General features: G+C 36.6%; 2 protein-coding genes across 2 annotated transcripts in view; one reads left to right on the forward strand and one right to left on the reverse strand.

Moving 5' to 3' along the window:
- Positions 1-894: 894 nt before the first annotated feature.
- Positions 895-12,298, reverse strand: LOC124635910 (protein FAM114A2). Its single transcript, XM_047171864.1, has 10 exons — positions 12,009-12,298; positions 10,897-11,100; positions 10,222-10,410; positions 9,579-9,813; positions 8,944-9,195; positions 8,288-8,413; positions 4,659-4,800; positions 3,012-3,203; positions 2,430-2,553; positions 895-2,001 (listed from the first exon to the last, which is right to left on the reverse strand). Exons 1-10 carry the CDS (start codon positions 12,189-12,191, stop codon positions 1,927-1,929), a joined length of 1,722 nt encoding a protein of 573 aa, XP_047027820.1. The 5' UTR covers positions 12,192-12,298; the 3' UTR covers positions 895-1,926.
- Positions 12,299-15,963: 3,665 nt separating this feature from the next.
- LOC124635552 (protein kibra) overlaps positions 15,964-19,982 on the forward strand; it is a 61,853-nt gene continuing 57,834 nt past the window's right edge. Inside the window, exon 1 of the mRNA XM_047171464.1 lies at positions 15,964-16,436. Within this exon, the coding sequence (XP_047027420.1) occupies positions 16,309-16,436 (128 nt within the window). The 5' untranslated portion in view covers positions 15,964-16,308. The remainder of the gene's footprint in view (positions 16,437-19,982) is intronic.

The following is a 19,982-nucleotide window of genomic DNA, read 5'->3' on the forward strand; positions in this document are numbered from 1 at the left end:
ATAATGTAGGTAAGTACACGCATCGAATGCGTAATATCATGTGATGTAGTAAGTTTACTTTCAGAAAACTTTACCGTACAACCGCTTCATATGTTCCTGACCAACTTTACGCTTAAAGAGCATTGCATAGGTACCTGATGCAAAGTTGTGAAAGAACTATGCCGCAAACTGCGTATTATTTACGACTTCAAAAACAGTCTATTTAAAAAAAATGGTAACAGCAATACATACTTAACCATAAAAAAACATATTTCATCTCTTAGAACAGAATCAAATTCAGTCAAACAAAGATATTCAATTCCGCATCGCATCCACACTAAGCTATCGTCGGTTAGAGGCGCAGGCGCAGGCGCAACAGGTGTCGGCACAATGCCCGATATTCACCATGATCCGCTATTATTATTATTTAGTGAATTCTTTACAATCATTACGTACTCATAATACACCTTTATAAGCGTAATAAGGTTTGTTTGGATTGGAATAATAAAATATAATCTTTATCTTTGGATTTTTCTTGTCTATAACTTGAAATAAAAAAAAGTTTTTATTTTATATATTTATGTAGGTACCTATATAACATTATACAGTAGTAGTCGTGTATGTAGAAATATTTCTTTTCTTTTCTTTGGATTTAAGTTCATTTCCTATACCTACTTTATTTACACACATCATCTGTATCTTAAGTATATCGCTTTTATTCCTATTTTCCTTTCACAGATATACAGGTAGAGATTACTTTTAAACATGTCATATTTCTATATTGTGTGTAAAAAAAAGGATAAATAAATAAATAGTACCTACTTGTATAAATTAATATAAATGGATTGAGTATTGGTTAAACAGTGAATTTCAGATTTCTTTTTAAAGGCGAAGGTAAGTAAAATGAAACAAAGCTTTTCAACATTCACTATTAAATAAATGCATTTAATATATTAGGCATATTCACAGATATAAAACTTTTATAGATAAGTGTCAAGAAGAACTCTATCTTATATTCATTTATTAGTTAAATATATGTTATGATATAAGAAAAAATCATGATTTTTCATTTTAGACCCAAATATTGAACAGTTACTTATAATAAGTAAGTATAGTAAGTTTTAACCATATATTCTATTCTAGTAACCAATCATTAGGTATTTCAATTTCTAATGATTTTAAATGAGTTACGTATCTAAAAAAAATTGCGTAGTCCTTGAAAAAAAAAATTGTGAAGTAGATTCATTTGTGCTTTGTAGGATGCAAAACTAGTGATAACTTAGCGCAAAAACAGAATTTGCGCAAAACAAGAATTAGCGCAGGACGAGAGTTTGCGCAAAACGAGTTACTTTTTTGGTACTATTCCTGCCTGTCGTCAGTTACATTTATTAAACATTATGATCAAGTCTGTTATATTATTATCTAACAATTGGTTACTAAAACTTTCCCAAATTCACAAATATTTTATGAATAAAATTTGAACCACACAGTGTAGTAACAACATTTTAACGTGTATCACATAATAAAGTATTTACTAGCGGCCTAGTAGCTAATGGAAATCAGAATCTAACTAAACATTTTCTCAGCAAAAGCTCATACAAAAAACATCATATTGTTCAATAAGCTCTAGAGAAAAGCTATTCCGATTGGAATTATTTGTAAGAGTTAAGGTCTTGGCAGTCAAAAAATCTAAAAGCAATTATTCAAAATAGCTTGCAAAACACCACTTTTTGAACGTCAAAATTACATAAGACTCCCTTCACCACTTCCTACGAGTTTATGCTGGGCAGAAGCAATGATTGAACAAACTCCCAAGCTAAAATGGGCACACATAGGGATCTAGAAGGAACATGGTGATTGACCTTAGAAAGCAAGATATTTTAACTGACTCATGTTTCCATTAGTTACAAGATCAATAGTTATTTAATATTATATATTATTATTTAATTATACAGCGCCTATCTGTAGTATAGGCAGCGCTAGTTGAAACGCGTTCTGGATGTATGTTGAACTGTTGCCAGCCTGAAAACATTTAAAAGAATTGGTTTATTCAGTTTTATAATTATTTGTAACACTAAAATATACCTATGTATATTATGTATTTTGAAATATGGTCATGTTGATTTTGCTTTAACTTTTTTTCCAAAAAAAATTTAGAGCTCTAATAATACAGGGGCAGTTTTGATATTAATTGGAGCGAATCTTATTGAGAAATACGCTTGCCTCAATCTATAATATAAAGCTAGAGTCTTTTTTCTTTGTTTGAACGCGCAAATCTCAGGAATCTCTGAACCGATTTGAAACATTCTTTCAGTGTTAGCCCATTTATCGTATAAGCTACTTTTCATCCAGATACGTGACGTAGTTTCTACAGGACGCCTACGTCCTGTAACCTATTACACCATAGGCGAAAACTAGTATGTATCCGAATAAGTATAACATAAGCTTACCTCTAAAAATATATTGGTGATGTACGTATTGACTTGTTCCTTATTGTCTGAGGGTAAAGCGTTCAGTTTCTCTGTGAACAGTGTCGCGAGCTCGCTGATGTGTTTCGTTAGCACCACGGTCATCCTGGAAGATATAGTGAGAAATATATACTCGAAATTATTGTTAAGTTAATGTGTGGCTAGCCTCGTCAGTGGATCTCCTGAGCGTCACAAGCAGCATATCAGCAGCCTAGTACTCTATGGTGTGGTGTTACCGAATATAGTTGGGAAATACTGTCATTAGAACATCTTTGGCAGTCGATACGGACAAAAAGTCTGAAAACCAATCTTATGAAAGAGTATAGGGTTGTCTGCGTAACTGAATTGAGGAGGTCAGATAGGCAGTCTCTATATGAAGACCATTGATACTCAGCTCCATCCAGTCATTGCATCCAGACTGGAAGCCGACCCCAACATAGTTGAGATAAGGCTCGGCTGATGATTATGATGTAAACAGCTTACTTGACAAGCAAGAACTGAAGCTTAAGACCCAAGGCTTGGCAGATGATACATTAGGAAACGGCTAGGCAAATGGTGGCTTACTGTGTGAGGGCATCAGCTTCATCAGCAGTCGATCTCCTGGGCTTCACCAGCAGCATCTCAGCAGCCTTGTGGTACTGCTCCACTGAGAGTGCAGTGCTCTGAGCGAGGCAGGAGACGCCGCGTTTGTACACCGACTTTATTTGTACATCGGCTTCCAGTGATGTTATGTAGGCTAGGATTTCTGTATATTGTCTGAAAATATAAAAATAAGCTGTGATTATTATTAGAAAAGCATGCTAAGGGAGGGTTATACAATGTGTCCCGGGGATAAGTGACCGCCCGAAATTTTTTGAATATTTGTACAAAATTAAGGATAATTTCCTTTATATTTGGGACTTACCGCCTTTGGTTTTTTTTTAATGATTTTTAGTAAATACTGTGACGTGCTGCAGTTTTTTTAAGATATTTCCTAAGTTTTTACATCTTTTTAAATTCTTTTTTCTTTATTGACTAGCCGACATCATAGTTTATCAATTAAAATTATCAAACATAACAAAAATGTAATAAAACATTTATTAGAAAAAAAAGAAAATAAAAATTCAAAGAAAATAACGCCTTTTTTTCAGTTTTTTCAAAATAAGTCCAATAAATGCCCCCTTAATATCACTTTCTTTTAATTTATTTATAAACTACATGATATTTCCTACAATAGCTCACAGCAATGTTTGCTGCTATTTCAAACAAATGCAAAAATACAGTCAGTTGAAATTTGAAAAAAAAGAGCAAAGCCTGTTATTAACAGGCCTGACAATAAAATTTTTTAATGATTTTTTTCAAAAATATAAAAGAAATTATCCTTAATTTTGTACAAATATTCAAAAAATTTCGGGCGGTCACTTATCCCCGGGACACATTGTATAATGTCACTGTAACAGAACTTTCATGTGGTTTATCAACGGCAAAGAAAATCAGCCAGTGTGAAAGCGCTGTATCAATAACCTGAAAAATAAACAGGAAGGTAAGAAAAGCGTAACATAAAGTTACATAGTATAGTTAGTATAGTCAAGAAAAACATAAATGTGTGTTCTCTTAAAACAACTGTTTACTATTAATTTTCACGTTCAATTTTCAGAATAAACAGAGTGCCTAGTTTTGCAAGTTAAATTTTTCGATGCGAAGATTATTACACCATTGAATTACGTAGCACTTATCTTTGAATTGTTCATTTAATAAAGACTGTCATCGGTACTTGGTCGTATTACAGTCGCGCTCACTTTTGCTGTTAAAGTTTCAATTATTACTACTTGTCGGCCTACCGGGCTATTAACCAATTTGAATTTGGAGTACTTAAAAAGAATAATATAAAAATGGGTTGTCTGTGTTGTGTCATGTCATTGTGCTTTCATGAAAATGTATTTATAATTTTCTCCTAAATAAATATTATTGTGGATTCTATTGTGCGTTATTCTCTAGGGTGGGAAGAAGCTCCCACTAACATTTGCGAGTGTAAACATTATTAACCGGCAAAATGAAAGAAGATGTTATACCTAAATCATGTGACGCAGCATACGACTCTTTATTTCAATAGAGTTATAATTACGGATCGAGTTGCGAACGCTCAAAAACCTCGGAATCAGCACTCAGTTGTTTTAAGAAAAACTTATATTTATTTTGTCGGCGAACTTAGGTCTACCATGGTCTACTCACTTGACAAGCGGTTGGAACTGCAGCTTAAGCCCCAAGTCCTGTGTGGCGGTCTGCAGTCGCTCGTGGAACGCATCAGGCTTGGACAAGCCTGCGCTCGGAGATTCTTCCTCTTCCTCATCTTCTTCAGGCATTTCGCATAGTTCTGGAAAATTCAAGTGGGATTTAATAAAGTTTTAGTATATAGTGCATCTTCTTCCCAATACCTAGGGAGTTGTCAAGGGCGGGCGTTTTGGGGGCTGTCTTTTGTTTTGATGTTCGAAAAGTGTTGATTTATCAGCTTTATTTAAATGATCTTAAAAACATACAAAACAGTAATGGTTAAGGCTAGTGTTGCCCAAATGCAAGAACAAGACGAGACTTAGCCAGTCTTGGTCTTGGTCTTGCGCCAATACACCTGGTCTTGGTCTTGGTCTTGGTCTTGCGCTCCCAGTCTTGGTCTTGGTCTTGGTCTTGCAGCAAGAGTCTTGCAAGTCTTGCAAATACCTATTAGTCTATTACTATTTATTAAAGTTTACTTTAAATCTTAGAAAAACGTATTAGAATTGGAACATTGTGAGCTTGAATTAACATAGCCATAGTAAAGATCAAGCAGATTATTAAATAACTGAAGATTTGATAAGAAATTCGAAAAATCAACTGACCTACATGTCGTTTTCCATGGAAGTAACTGTTTCTTAATAAACATTTATGATTTATAAGCTTACATTTGCTAAAACATGTAAAAAAACAAATTAATTACAATAACTTGACTGTATTTTAAAGAACAATACTTATCTGTCTAGAAAGAGATTGAACCCTCGACTTATAAGAAATTTAATAAAAGAGTTTTACGATTTATCATTTATTTTTTACATATAAGTGAATGTTTTGGAGTACATCTATACTAATATTATAAAGCTGAAGAGTTCGTTTGTATGTTTGATGACAGAAGTTTTAAAATAAATAAATAAGTCCTGAACATACCTCCAAAGTTACTATTCCTCGTGGACGAAGTCGCGGGCACAGCTAGGAAATACTTACTCTCATCATCTCTCTCAGAGATATTCGGGCTGGTAAGTAATACAAAACTCTTATCGCAGGCTTTTTATTTTATTAGTAGGTAAGTACCTACGCGTTTTATATTATTTTATTAGTTTTGTAGAATTAATTCCAATTAAGAAAAAAAAGAAAACACTTAATTCCAATTCTTCCTTCATACTTTTACGGGCTTAGGACCGTCAGAAACATTTTTCGTAATAAAACCGAAACAAAGTGATGTAAGTTGACAATGACGTATTATCAGGCCTCTGTCACCCTCTGTACTTGCGCGCGATAAATGCCTACCACTCGCTGGGTTACCGGCAGCCCCACGCAGCTCAGGGCGCACAACAGTCACACGCGCCGCGCGCAACACAATATTTTTATTTCGTGCGGGTTGATCACTCCTCGGTTGCGTAACATTATTAGATTGTTAGGCGCAGCGTACAATCTTCTTGCTACCCTTAAATTGTCACCAGCTATTGCGTACACGCGTACCATTTGTAGGTACTCGATATTCGAGTAGCGACGGTTCCTATCACTCATCATGCAAGACGTTTTAAAACCTATTTTTAAGTAAAAGGCGGCATTTATCAAAGTCCACGTGGACTCTTTGAAAAGTGCCGTCGTCGTCTTTGGCGGTGCCGTCGTGCCGCTCGTGGAATGAATCTCATTGGATGACAGTCCACGTGGACTGTGCTAGATTGGCTTACGATATTTTGTCTCGTAAAAAATGGAGATGGAACGATCACTCGACTCGAGCGCTGGGAAGGTACCTACTTTCTACCGTTTGATACGTAAACATTATTAACAGAATGTTTCTTATTTCTAATGTATTAATTATTTTTCTTTGCACCTATTATCTTAATTAATGCTGTAAAAATAATAATCGTGCCTAGTGGTATTTTATGTCGGATACATTGAGTGGACCACCTTTGTAAGACGACTAAAAAGTCGCGGTGTATTTAAAAGTGGCTACAATATTTATTAAACGGGTGATATTTGAACACTTTTTTGCTATTTTTTCTTGTAAAAACTTAAGAAATATAATGACTAAATGTACAATAATAGTACCTAAGTAATTAGTTTAAAACCATATAAGTAATCAATATTATAATATATACTTACTAGAATGAATTAATATGACATCTACTACCTATCCTTACCATTTTATCCTAATCATAATACTACTTGCTTGATCAGTATAATGTATTCATTTTCATTCTAAGCACTCTGAAACTTATTTATTCTTTGGAACACCTGTATGTACTCTACTAGGAAATTATTTTGCATGAGTAACTATTATATAATCTGTGGTACCTATTACGTACGCCCTATGGCGGCAATCAAATAGTGTCAAATGTTATGATTTCGGCGTGGCGGCAACGATTGTTGTAGATTTCAAAAGAAGCCGCCGGCGCGTGTATCATAACCATGTACTTCCGAAAAGCGGCAAACTTTGAGAAGTAAGTACAAAACCTTTGATGCCGCATTATCAAAGTGCCGATGGTTAAAACATAACTAGGCATGCACTCAGTTTGATTTTAATAGATATTTTTTTATTCGCTATGTTTATGGTATTAGTCGTAATGCGCATAGGTCCAGTTTTTCATATTCTTTGATACAGTTTTTAGCGTCTCATAGAATTCCTAAGCGTACCTACCTATACACCGAACTGTTACACCTAACTACTCAGTGAAATAGCGCTAAGTCCTAGCTGCAAGACGCAAGAGTCTTGCAGGCTAAGTCTTGTTCTTGCTCAAGTCTTGCACGGTCAGTCTTGGTCTTGGTCTTGCTAAAAATACGCGGTCTTGTTCTTGGTCTTGGTCTTGCAAAAACGCAAGAACAAGACCAAGACTGCAAGACCAAGACTGAATTTGGGCAACACTAGTTAAGGCGGCCAACCGTCCCGCATTCTGCGGGACCGTCCCGCAATGCTTGACGAAATCCCGTTTTGAAATTATTAGTAAAATAGTCCCGCAAAACGTTGTATACGTCCCGCATGTCCCGCATCAGTATTTTTCTACCACGCTTCTACACAACACCCACCTGCGCGCACGCTCAACAGTGCAGGAACACAGACTGATTACCTATAATATAATCTCGTTCTCTTTATTTCTACTGAACTCGTGAGGCCTAATGATTTTGAAAATAATACATTAGTGCACGCTGTGACACGATATTGATAGGTTAAATTATAGCTTTTTGCTTACGGTTTTTATTTTGTCAGTTCCGTCCGATCATTTTTCAATGCCCCCCCCCCCCTCCCCCTTTTCACGAAAGGTTAAGTCCCGCATTCAGTTTTCGGAAAGTTGGCCGCCTTAGTAATGGTTAATTCTTCTCAGCAATTTTCAAACTGCTCTCATGATGGAACAGCAGAATTAATTAAGATACAATTTGGTATACAGACAGGATGAAAATGTTGCCAATGCGTTATACAATATACAATCACTCTGGCCCGGCTAAGGTCGATGAAAACAACCAGTCGTTTTAATACTTTTAAAATGTTGTTAAATAATATAAAACTATCATTTTGAGATTTGTCATTTACCCACAAAAATTTGAGTACAAACAAACACAACAACATAAATAAATATAAACTATTCATTTACCAGCAACTTGCTGCAGCGTCTCTTTAATATCTTGTCGCTTATCCGCGTCGACGCTGCGTATGCGCTCCTCTATGCGCATGCTCACCTGTTTGGATAGCATCTCTAACGCTTCTAAATGTACTAGGCCTGGAAGGTTGAAGGAATGTTTGTGATTATTTTACTTTTAAGTTGAAAGTTATGACCAGAAATAAAGCTAGGTATAATTCTTCATAATCACAAAAATTTAATAAGTAGTTCTTAAAAAGAGTGCATGAAAAAAGAATAAAGTACAGCATTTACTTGAAGAAGACTGGGACTGAGCTTATCAAGGTAATCACAAAGGAAGCCTTTAGATATTTTAAGCTGTAATGTTTTGCAAGTTTAACTAAATAGAGATATATTTGTATCACAGGTTGAATCTTTGTCGCCATCTTAAAACGTCATAGTTAATAATATTTAAGACGACAACTCGACAGTAATTATGTAGCCATATCTGACTATTTTATGTAGCTTACTATGTAGCTATTTATGTAGCTTTTATAATTTGTCTATGTATTCGCGGAATTTGGTAATATCCAGCTACAACATAATTCATTGAGATTTAAAAGTCGAATACCCAATCGATAGAAAAGACAGAAAATTTACAGCACATATTCGGACTATAACCAATACCTTACCTTCAAAATCATCAAACAGGTTCTCATAATGGACTTCCTTAGCTTCTCTCTTCTCTTCTCTCACTCTATCATCTTCTTCAGCCTTAGCTTTGGCCTCCCTCAATACTTGGGACAGCACTGGTTTATCATTGGCTCCGAGGCCTAAGAGAGCTCGCTTCTTGGCAAGGCCTGGGTCCCCATCTTGTAGCACTTCCATGGTTTTCTTGCCTATAGTTTCTAGGGTGTCTAGGCCACCGTGTATTACTTTTGTTCCTGGAATTGTTAATAAGAAGAATAATATTAATATAAACATAATGCTTATTGTTGTCCACGACAGCTGTTTGTCTCCAAGGAGATCAGCCAGCTGTGTAGGAAATTATGAGAAATGATTGAATCCAAATCTTAACACTCGGTTTTTAAGTGGCGTGATGACAATAAATATTTCAAATTCTAATTTTTATTCAGTTATTTAATACTGAGTTTGTTACTAAAGCAAAATGCAACTTTTATAGAGCAAAGAAAAAAAAATCATTAACTGATAATGATGAATTCAAACCTTTGGACTCTAGAAAAATGCTAAGCTAGACACAGCCCAAAAACAAAATTGAATATTTCACATGCCCTTAAAGGAAAACAAACCAGTCTAAAAACATTACCTGTAGTTTCGACAAACTTGGTAACACCAGAGAACAGACTGCCAAACTGGAATGCATCACCAGTATTCGCCGTAGCCTCCTCAGAACCAACTTCTGGTCTCCTCTCACTAGGAGTTGCAGGTTCATGGTCAGATTTGCTGACTTTAGAGTCATTGTCTTTAGATGTTCGGTTGATTCGAGCTAGTTCTTCAGGGTCGGGAGCGCCTATACCGGTTTCTAGGACTGTTGATATGCCCTGGAAAATTTAGGAATGGGAGATAATATTTTTAGGATGTAGGGTTTGTATGACGCTACCTATGGTGTAATTTTAAAGAATTCTTCATGAAGTTGAAAGTTTTATTTCTAGTGTTGTGGAAAATAATAAGTTGTTGATTACAGTCCGCCTTAACTTTTAAACACATAACTAATCTGTTGCTATTTGTATTATTTTAGCATACAATTTCAAGTGAATTGTAAACCGATATTTTACTAGAACCTGGATGATAATTTTTACTTGTAACCTCTTCAATAAGCCGGGCACAGCACATGACATAATGTATTTTATTTCCTTAGATCACCACAATTCAAGAATGAGCAAAGCTTGTCACAAGCTTTTTTCACACAATTTGTCTTGTGCTGTTGCACAATAGTCTTTTCTTCTTACCTGTGAAACCTGACTGGTAATATTAGTAATGCCAGCAGTAGCGGTACTGAGCAGGGAGTCCACACTCCATCCCCACCCCCACCCACTACCACCGGTGGAGGTTGCTGCTAATCTGTCAGTAACCTCCTGAATATTGGGCTCTGGTTGTGGTGGTTGGCTCGGTTGACGTTGTGGTTTTGGTGGGGCCACCTGTAATTTTTTTTGTAAAATATTTTTAATTTTGAGTACTTTAGAATATAACTACAATAATTCTACATGGGAACGATAAATATTACAATGATTTTGTACAGCATTCACATGTATTTATTTTCAGTTCAGATACTGGTGGATGGGCAGGGAATAGGTAGTATGAAAGCAAACATTTGACTTAGGATGTTGATAACTTGATTTTGCTCGAACTTGGCGGACACACTTCCGTGTGTCTAGATAGCAACAAGTGAAAAACGCTTATCTAAAGGAACAATATAGGCTACTTGTTATTTAGGTCCCAGAACGCAGTTCACACAGGCCACACAAGGATGATGATATAAGGTAATAAATATAATTTAGGGCTGGGCAGGGCTGGGATTCTTTGCAAGAGTTACTGTGGCCCTGGTACATTTTAGTCAGTAAGAGTCTACACTGACTCACGGAGTCATAAAATATCCCATAAAAATATTATATATATAAAATTACCTTTTGAGTATCAGCAGCAGCATCATCTTGTCCCCAGTCATCAAAATCATCCCAGCCGGTATCCTGAGACTTCACATCCTCTATTGTTTTACCCAGCTGTTCTTCCAACTTAGTTTTATTCTTAGCCGGTATACTCTTTGTTATCTGTGGTACAATGGGCTCATTGTCCTCTATGTCAAAGTCATCCCAGCCATCTGTGTCTTTCTGGAACAATATGGTTTTTTATTAAAGCTTGGTTATAAAATAATATATAAAAAAAAAATATAAACAATATATATGTTTTATTTTCCTAGTGTATAAAGAACTAACAATATAGTATTGATCTATCTAATACAGAATTTATATGAAAGTGCTAATCGATAGAGCACTTTCATGTGCATTACATGCTAAACTTGGTGCAAGCTGATAGTCGAAAATTTGAGACCCTGGAGAGTTATAGAACTTTTTGGTGTCAGGGAATATTGTGTAACTCGCTGCATGGAACCTTTTTTAAGTATCAGGAGGTTTTGGGAAACATGTGCATACTTTTGTCTATTTTTGGTGTGAAGTAAAAATGATTAAGAGAAATATCTGATAGATGACCACAAAGCTGTATTAGAATCAAGACATTTGAAAATGACAAACTTGTCTAATGATATTAGTCACAGTTAGTTAAAAATATAAAGTCTAGTAACACAACATTCTTAGTAACTCGGAAATATTTTAATTTGTGTAAATAAATAGAGGAATTCAACTTCAAATATGCAAGTATTAATTAAGAAAATGTACATACATAGTAATTAGCAAACCAAATACCAATATGTATAAGGTTATTTTGGTTTATGAATAATGAAACAAAAATTTGCCCTGACCTTTTGCTTACAGTTAATTTGTATGAATATCTAGCATATTTGATGATCATAAAATGTTTTGATAAGATACACTTAAGTAAGTTTAATTTACAACACTTAGATTGTGTATTATAAATTACTGGATTAACTTTTATAGATTTTTAAACATGTGGGGAGGTAATTTTACTGGAAAACTACACTGGGCTCAGCAGAGGACTCAGATATACAAAGATGAATGTTTCAAAGGCCTGGAACTATACCACATTATTTTTAAATACATACCACATCTTCTACAACTTTTTGAACATTACTGGAAGTAGTTTGAGTATTTGTAAGCTTTTGTTCAGCTTCTAATGCGCCGTCGCTGTAATTTGAAGACGACAACCGTTTCTTTCTTTCCTTCTTGTCAGGGCTGCCGTGGCCCTCGTCAGCACTCTCGAAATCCTCACTATCACTGGTAGGCATTTTTATATACCAGTTATTAACCTTAGATTAAACCAGCTGTTTTAATAAACTATTTAATTACACGGAAAATGAAAATGTTGCGTGCGACTTTATTACGTGTTGACAAAACTGCCAACAACACATGACATTGACGGTTTAGCGCGTTCCATGGACTTGCATGTTGTGAGTTTTAGCAATGGTGTGTCTTTGTCTCTCATAGTATGTGAAAGTAGTAAAGAGGAGTGCTGCAACTTTTATGGCGTATTGAAACATTGTTCTGTTCGTATTTTTAGGAATATTGAATTAAAATATCGAATAATATTATAGTAATATTACATTAGAAAACATTTGAAATGTGAAAGTTATTTTTTTCATTTATGAACACTATTCAAAAAAAATTTTCGTGTGAGTAGCATGTAGGCTGAATAGGTAAAATGACATTTGCATCATTTTAGAAGAATATAAAAATGGATTCAAAATTCAAATCTGCGGAGCAGCCATTTTTGTTGTTTGTTGTGATTATTTATTTTAGTGAAAACACTTTACAAATTCATACCTTTGCATGTTGGCTTTGAATAATTTATCTATAAATGTGCTTGATCATTTGATCTTTGAGCTTGGTTTTATTATTTACAATAACCGATATTGCTTTTTGACCGCTATCAAAAAATTTAAGTGTGTGTGCTCGAGTGAATTTTGAACAGAGAACATCGTGAATCGTCATTATTCATTCATTTGTTATTTTCAGCACCTACATTATTTCTCGAAGATACCTACTTATCTACCTTTACCCACGAGTTTTCCTGCAGGTGAGTTAGCTACCTATAAATAAATTATTCGTTGTAAAAACTTGTATTAGTGTACTGACATATGAACAGGTAGGTACCATACCCTTACAAAATTTGTGTTAGAATTTTCAATCTTTTTTCACGAACATTTAGGTAAGAGATCTTTGCCCAGTACAAAGATCATATGGGTATCGTCAGGTATTTTATCCTTATTTGTTCGATTTCAAATAAAATGTTTAGATTAAGTTATTCATGGACCTACACCGAAAAAGTTAATCGACTTTTAGGGCATCACCTATTTGTTCTATTCTCAATTCAATGAACTGAGTCGTAAAGTCTAGGTATTTTTATGTAATTTCGTTTTATTCGTTAAATTTTTACGGATTACGCTGATGATTTTAGTCACGTTCCACTAGGGAACATGAAGTTGCAACCTTCGCTTCAGTGAAAAGAAGCAAGTGTGCAGGATAAAGAGGGAACTGGTAAAAACGCGGCAAATTGAGTAGGTACCTAAGGTAAGTAAAAGATGTTTAGGTAATAAGACCATACCTACATCTTTACCTACCTCCAGTACCTACCAATATTCTAAAGCTGAGGAGTTTGTACTATGTTTCTTTGATAGTCTGAACTCGCTAATCTCAGGGTTAGAGTCCGATTTGAAAAATTCTTTCAGTGTTGGATTGCCTATTTATCGAAAAAGGCCATTGGCTATTTACCTATTATCTGGGTATGTGAAGAAGTCACCATTAAGACCTAGGCGAAACCGCTTGTTTTAGTTAGTGGGGTACGTATCTAATATAGTTTAGGTAGGTATATTTTTCTCAAGGGTGTTACCTACATTGTAAAAGGCCATTGACTTTTTCTACGATTCCCGCCTAAATGCCTAAAGAAGGTAAGCGTCGTGGGTTTCACAATCACGATGATGGCTTTAAAGATTTTTCTCTGTGGTGAGGAAAACGATATGACTCAATAGTGTATGCCTACATCATAATGGAAAAACTACGCATCTCAACGGTTCTCACTCATTCGACCGATTTTTTTTCCAAATCCAGTGTCAGACTATGGTTAAATACCATCTTACTCAAATCAGCGATTTTACCGTGTGCGCAAAACGTCTCCAATATTCTGTACCTATGTTTTCTTTAACAGAGATAGGGATTTGACAGACAGCACTTGTATGGGGATAATGTCGAAATTCTATGTCTATGTAGGTAGGTATATAATAGTTAGCATACTTACTGGTAACAGTAACAGGCTGTAAAAAGTCAAAAGTGTTAGGGTGCGTACATATATGTTTTTTTTCTTAGCCTGTATTGTCCCACTGCTGGGCAAAGGCCTCCCCATTTTGCCTCCACACCTCTCGATCTTTTGAGTCTTCCTACCAATCAGGGTCGTAGGCATCCAGGTCGTCCCGCCATCTCTTTCGGGGCCTACCCCGCCCGCACCGCATACCTATGTTTCTACATTTGCTAAAACTGATTTTGTTGGCAGATGATTTCAGTTCCGCGTCGTAAGTTTTGCCGTGAATCCGAGATCGTCTTTGTTGGCATAACATACCTACTTACATAACTATAAACCAACCATTGTAAGTTAAACTTAAGAGTTTTGGGCTTTTTAGAATGAAAGATCCGAATTTCGTAATGACTCCGTAGTACAATAACTGTAGGTATTATAAATCACAATTATGCAGTATCTTAACCATGATCATTTGCCTAGCCCATTCCCAACTATGTTGGGGTCGGCTTCCAGTCTCAACGGATACACCTGAGTATCAGTGTTTTACTAGGAGCGACTGTTTATCTGACTTCCTCAACCCAGTTACCCGGGCAACCCAATACACTTTCGTAAGATTAGTTGTTAGACTTTCAGGCCTCTGATTATCCGTGAGGACTGCCAAAGTAAGTTCATCAAATAACTATGTTTCGATTCTACATAGAAAAGAGGGTCTTCCTTAGTTAGAGAAATAAAACAGATTAAAATAATAAACACTGTAAGGAAAATTCGTAAGTCATTAATGGATAACGTAACCGTATATTTAGAAGCTAAGTCAAAATCTGTAACTACGTATTGTAAGGGAAAACACTACGTTAAACTATGTACCTGTATTGAAGAATCTACCTAATTATTTCTAGATTTTTTCTATTTAACTACTTATGTACTTCCATATTATTAAGTATTGACTAAGGTCATGGTGGGATAAACTTAATTATGACTATATTTCTTTGTGACTATACGTGATAGTTCCAAAATATTTTATAACTATATAGTCCAAACTAATTGAAGCGGGCGGTAACAGCAACAAAATTGATCAGTTTTATGATTATTCATTCCTTCACGATTTTGATCGTTTAATAAAATTAATCGATTGGCTTAACTAATATGTAAATCTGAACGTGCACACTTGAGTAATTTGTGAAAAATAAACAAAGGCAAATATTTTTGTAAATACTGATAACAGAATTCTTGTAATTTTGGACAAACGCTCTTTGTATTTGCTTGAAGATTAACTCATTAAGGTTGTTTGTAAAACAATGGATGGAGATCTTAAAATTAACTCTTATTGTTTTACTTTAGCAGTTGAGATACAAGAAAAGAAAAATATAAAGCTACAGATAGGTACGTACTTAAAGATCATTTCCGTCGAAAGAATCTGCTAACCTTGTTTTTTATGTCAGTTATAAATTAGTAGGTCATTTAAAACTACACGATAATCATAACACAACACAACACAGTAAGTTGTATTAATATGGCAACAATAATATTGTAGCGACAGATAAACATACCTACTTACATAGGTACATATCAGTAATTTGTATGTGTCCGTATATACATACATACGCTGAGGAATGCGATCTATACGTATACACTGCCGTCTATACATATTTATACAGCGGAATCGTAAATAGATTGAATGGGTATGTACCTACCTACTTTTTGCTTACATTGCCAGTTCGTTTCAGTCTCCGCTCCGTACATAGCATCAGTCAGTCGGCACTAGTAGACCATGTAATGTAAACATTAGATGGTCGAGGAATGCATTTAGACAGTAGGTGCTGGTAGTGAATATTATCATGTGCGGTGATAACGTGGCTGCGAGTCGGCGGGGTTTAGTCGGCGACGCGGGGTCGCGTGGTGCGGTCGCGTGTATCGTTGCTATCGCTCAAGTGACGTACGGAACCGCTTCGTGTGTTCGCGCTCGCGTACGCGCCGCATTCCATCGTGGGGGCCCTTCGCCGCTATTGGCCGATCCCGCGTGACGTCACACCTCGTAATGAGGTATTCAACATGGCCGTGTAGCTAGTTCGCGAGTGTGCTTCGTTACTCGTTTGAATGGATTTAATCAGTGAAATATGCCAAGGAGACGAAACGGTGAGATACCCTTGCCCGACGGATGGGATTATGCGAGGGACTTTGACGGAAAACTGTATTTCATCGATCACAACAGTAGAAAAACGACGTGGATCGACCCGCGAGACAGGTAAGTTTTCCAAAGAGAAGTGTTAACCCGTAAGAGCCCCATGTCAAAATTTTACATTCCAATGCGATTTCTAACGTTTTCTGATTGAGTTTGAGTGTTGTGGACGTAAATATCGGGAGTGCACGTGATATTATCAATTGTGTTGAAGTTACAAGTGTTAAACGCAACTTTAAAATAGAATAAATCGTGAAAAACAAACTGTTCCGTCGCCGCGACGCTGCTGCTCTCTAGTGGTAAGAATGCGCGTCAACCTCGATTTCACACGACATTCCACTATTTAGTGACAACAAATGAGCTAAACACAAATTATGGTTATCATTTGTTATCCTTTGGAATGTGTACTGTGGTCTTGTTTTCGTATGGGCTTGTATTTGGTGAACGGAGCAGTCGGTACGCGACTAATGAGGCCACGGAACTGGTTCATAGCAATGTTAGTGGCTGAACTGGCGCAGAAATAATTCGATGAAGCGTTTATGTGTTAAGAATGAATGTGGCATGTTGTCTAGATGGTGGTGCGGTCGGTGGTTTCGTAAGGTGCGCGTGTGTGTATGGTGCCGATGCGTGGAGAACGCGGTGGGAGATGGAATGCAATGCATAGGCAAGTTGCGCGGTGTGAATGACAGGCCGTAGAATGCGGCCCGGGCCTGCGGCGATGGTCGCGCCTTTCTAAAGCGGCGCACTCCCCCTCCCCCGCCGCCCCACACCCCCCTTCACCACCTCAGCAAGCTGCAGGTGCTGCACAACACATCCCTATTAAATACCGATCATGTCTCTAGCCGTATCTATTTACCATAGTTAAACTGACACCTGCACCATTGTTTTAAAAGTTAACCTTAAAAACAGTACACCTGCACTTGAAAATGCATGGTTACAGTTAAAACCGGTCAATTATCACTTTGGTGATGCTAAACGGCGTAACAATTAGCGGTAGCGATGCCTGTTCCATTACGAAAATGAGACATCCTAAAAACCTAACTGAGTAACTGTTAGTTTCTAATGGCGTTGTATAACGGGCTAATAAATCCGTGTAGTTTTGTTTTGTGAAAAACTAGATTGTCAATTAATATTTATAACACAAAATGCAGTTGTAACTGCAAATGCTCTTCAGTAGCGAAGTGGCAAATGGGTATTCAAAGCAGCCTGCGATTTTGATTGAACCTTTGAGTAACTGTTTCATTTCAGACTTGTAGAGACACAAATGTATTAAAAATAGTGGCTAAAGTATTGAGCATATATTGCATAAAAATACGAATGTGGATTAAATTGACTCAAGCTCAAGAAGGCATATGAGAATCTGGTCCCGGTACATTGACACCACAATAAAATTCGCCGCTGACACAGGAAACATAAAGTGGTATTTTTATTGAACCTTTTGGCAAACTGCATTCCATACAGTCGACTTTACAGTATGATATTTTAGTCGTGGTTACCAACTTAGCCCACCAAAACACTACGATGTTAGTTTTCTGTTTACGATCCTACGTTATCAGGTTCGCTTGATAACCCTCGGTGAGCTAAAAAGTGATAATGGAAAACTTCCAATTGTAAGTGAATTTGGCTACTGGGAACTAATGGTGTTGATTGAGGTCAAAGAGTAGCTACTATCGCAAAAATCTTAGAGCATTGTTTTGAAAGAAGTAAGTGAATAGTAAAAGAGCAACGGCAGGCAAAATTGACCTAGAATTTGGTGTGTGGAGCGGAGGTACCGCGGATGTCACTCTAACGTCGACATCTACTTGTGCGAAACGCGCACACAATAAACCGAGCCACTAAGCCAATTTATTAATGCTAAAAATAACCCGGCCACGTCTCGGGCGCATACGACGCTATTAACCTTATACGGAACCTAAACGTTATACTATGAAAAATGTGCCTTCACGTCACAGCCTTTGGCAGAATGCAATTATTTACCTACCCTAAGAATGTTGACAGTTTAGTAGACCAGGTTTTTACATGCAGATGTAATGGTCTCATTTTGATCTGAGAGATCGCCGTTTATAACTAAATATTTGCCCTTGAATTTAGATATATATGGCTGTATTAACAAGATAAAGATCTTTATGGTGTCATTGGTAGCTGAAACTATACATTTACGGTAATAAGTGGCTTCTCAAATGCTTCTGTAACGAGACGTTGCGTGCGAATGAGCATTTTGCGGTTTTCGCAGATCTCAAAAACAAGTGTGATACGTAACTAGATGAGTGACGTAGGTAGGTATATAGTTATAGAAAAAAACATTAACTACATAGTAGTGTTCGACAGCTACGCATTGTGAGCATAGGAAAAACGATTCTTTGTGTCTTTAAGCAAGGAAGCGCTGAAGACAATGATATCGTCGATTAACAAGCGAATGGGAACTCATACCTGTGTTTGCCGGTGTTTATTACTTTAATTGTATCGGTTGAATGCAGTTTCACTAAGCCGGTACATTGTTCTATTGCATACCAGAGTGTTGCGTTCAGTTGATCGTTAATGCATAATTCTATGTTGCGAGTGAAATCTGCGTTAGGTGTCTATGCGTACTTGCCTAGGTGCGGGCAAATTGTATGTGGGAAATACAAGGATGCTCGCGTTGGAATGTTTCAATGCGATCTGCATGTCTGCGGTCGAGTAGCTTGTGGCGTGATGGCTAATTTTATAATGTAATTGTTCCTTATACGCTACACTGTGTTGAAGAAACGCTACTATTCATTTACTACTATAGCATCAGGTGTTACTGCCACAGCAAACTTCTCAAATAGTTTTTTTTCCAACAACTAGCATAAAATCAATCGTGTTTAACGAAGGTATCTTCACAAGATTGTGTAACCCAAGTATGTGCTTCCCACGCACTGCACAAGTTCTGAGCTCCCTCATGCGTAACTTTAAAGGGGCTGGGCATTTTACAACGTTTCTTGTCTTTTAATCGACTGCGTTTTAAATGGGTTCACTCGTTCACTTTGAGAGCTATTCAAATTACTTAGTCTTTAGTAGAAGCTACGTAAAAAAATCTATTGGTTGTGCAAAGAAGATTTACAAAACATTTGTTGAAGTGTGTGCTGCAGGGTGCGGCGCGTGGCGGCGAACGGACGCGAAATAGCGTACAACATTGTTTATTCTACGCATTCCTCTCAGATAAATATGTCCTTGGCGATTTTATACACCCAGACGCGCGTCGACACCGCCGCCGCTGCCGACACCGGCTGCACTGCAAGATTTATTTTGATTCCATCCAAGAACTTTTAAAACGATTGCTTGTTTTATCTAGAATCTCTTCGTGATAAACCAATGGAGAAGCTGCAGACTTGGTTCTCAATAGAATTCATTAATGAACACCTGGCCTGGCAAAAATTTCACAGGAAATTATTTCTTGTTATGGATATGCAATCATTGACTCCTATTAAGTAGAGTAGCATGTTTTGAATTGCAATCCGCTTAGATAGTCATTATAAAATGTGTTTAAAATCACGCATGTTTAAAAGTTATCTATGTGAGTATGCGATAAAAGCTGTTCTGCTCTCGTTTCTAATCAAAATTGGCATTCCTCTCTTATCTATATGCCGTCAT

This window comes from Helicoverpa zea, chromosome 13, assembly GCF_022581195.2.
Source record: "Helicoverpa zea isolate HzStark_Cry1AcR chromosome 13, ilHelZeax1.1, whole genome shotgun sequence".
NCBI classification, from domain to species: domain Eukaryota; kingdom Metazoa; phylum Arthropoda; class Insecta; order Lepidoptera; family Noctuidae; genus Helicoverpa; species Helicoverpa zea.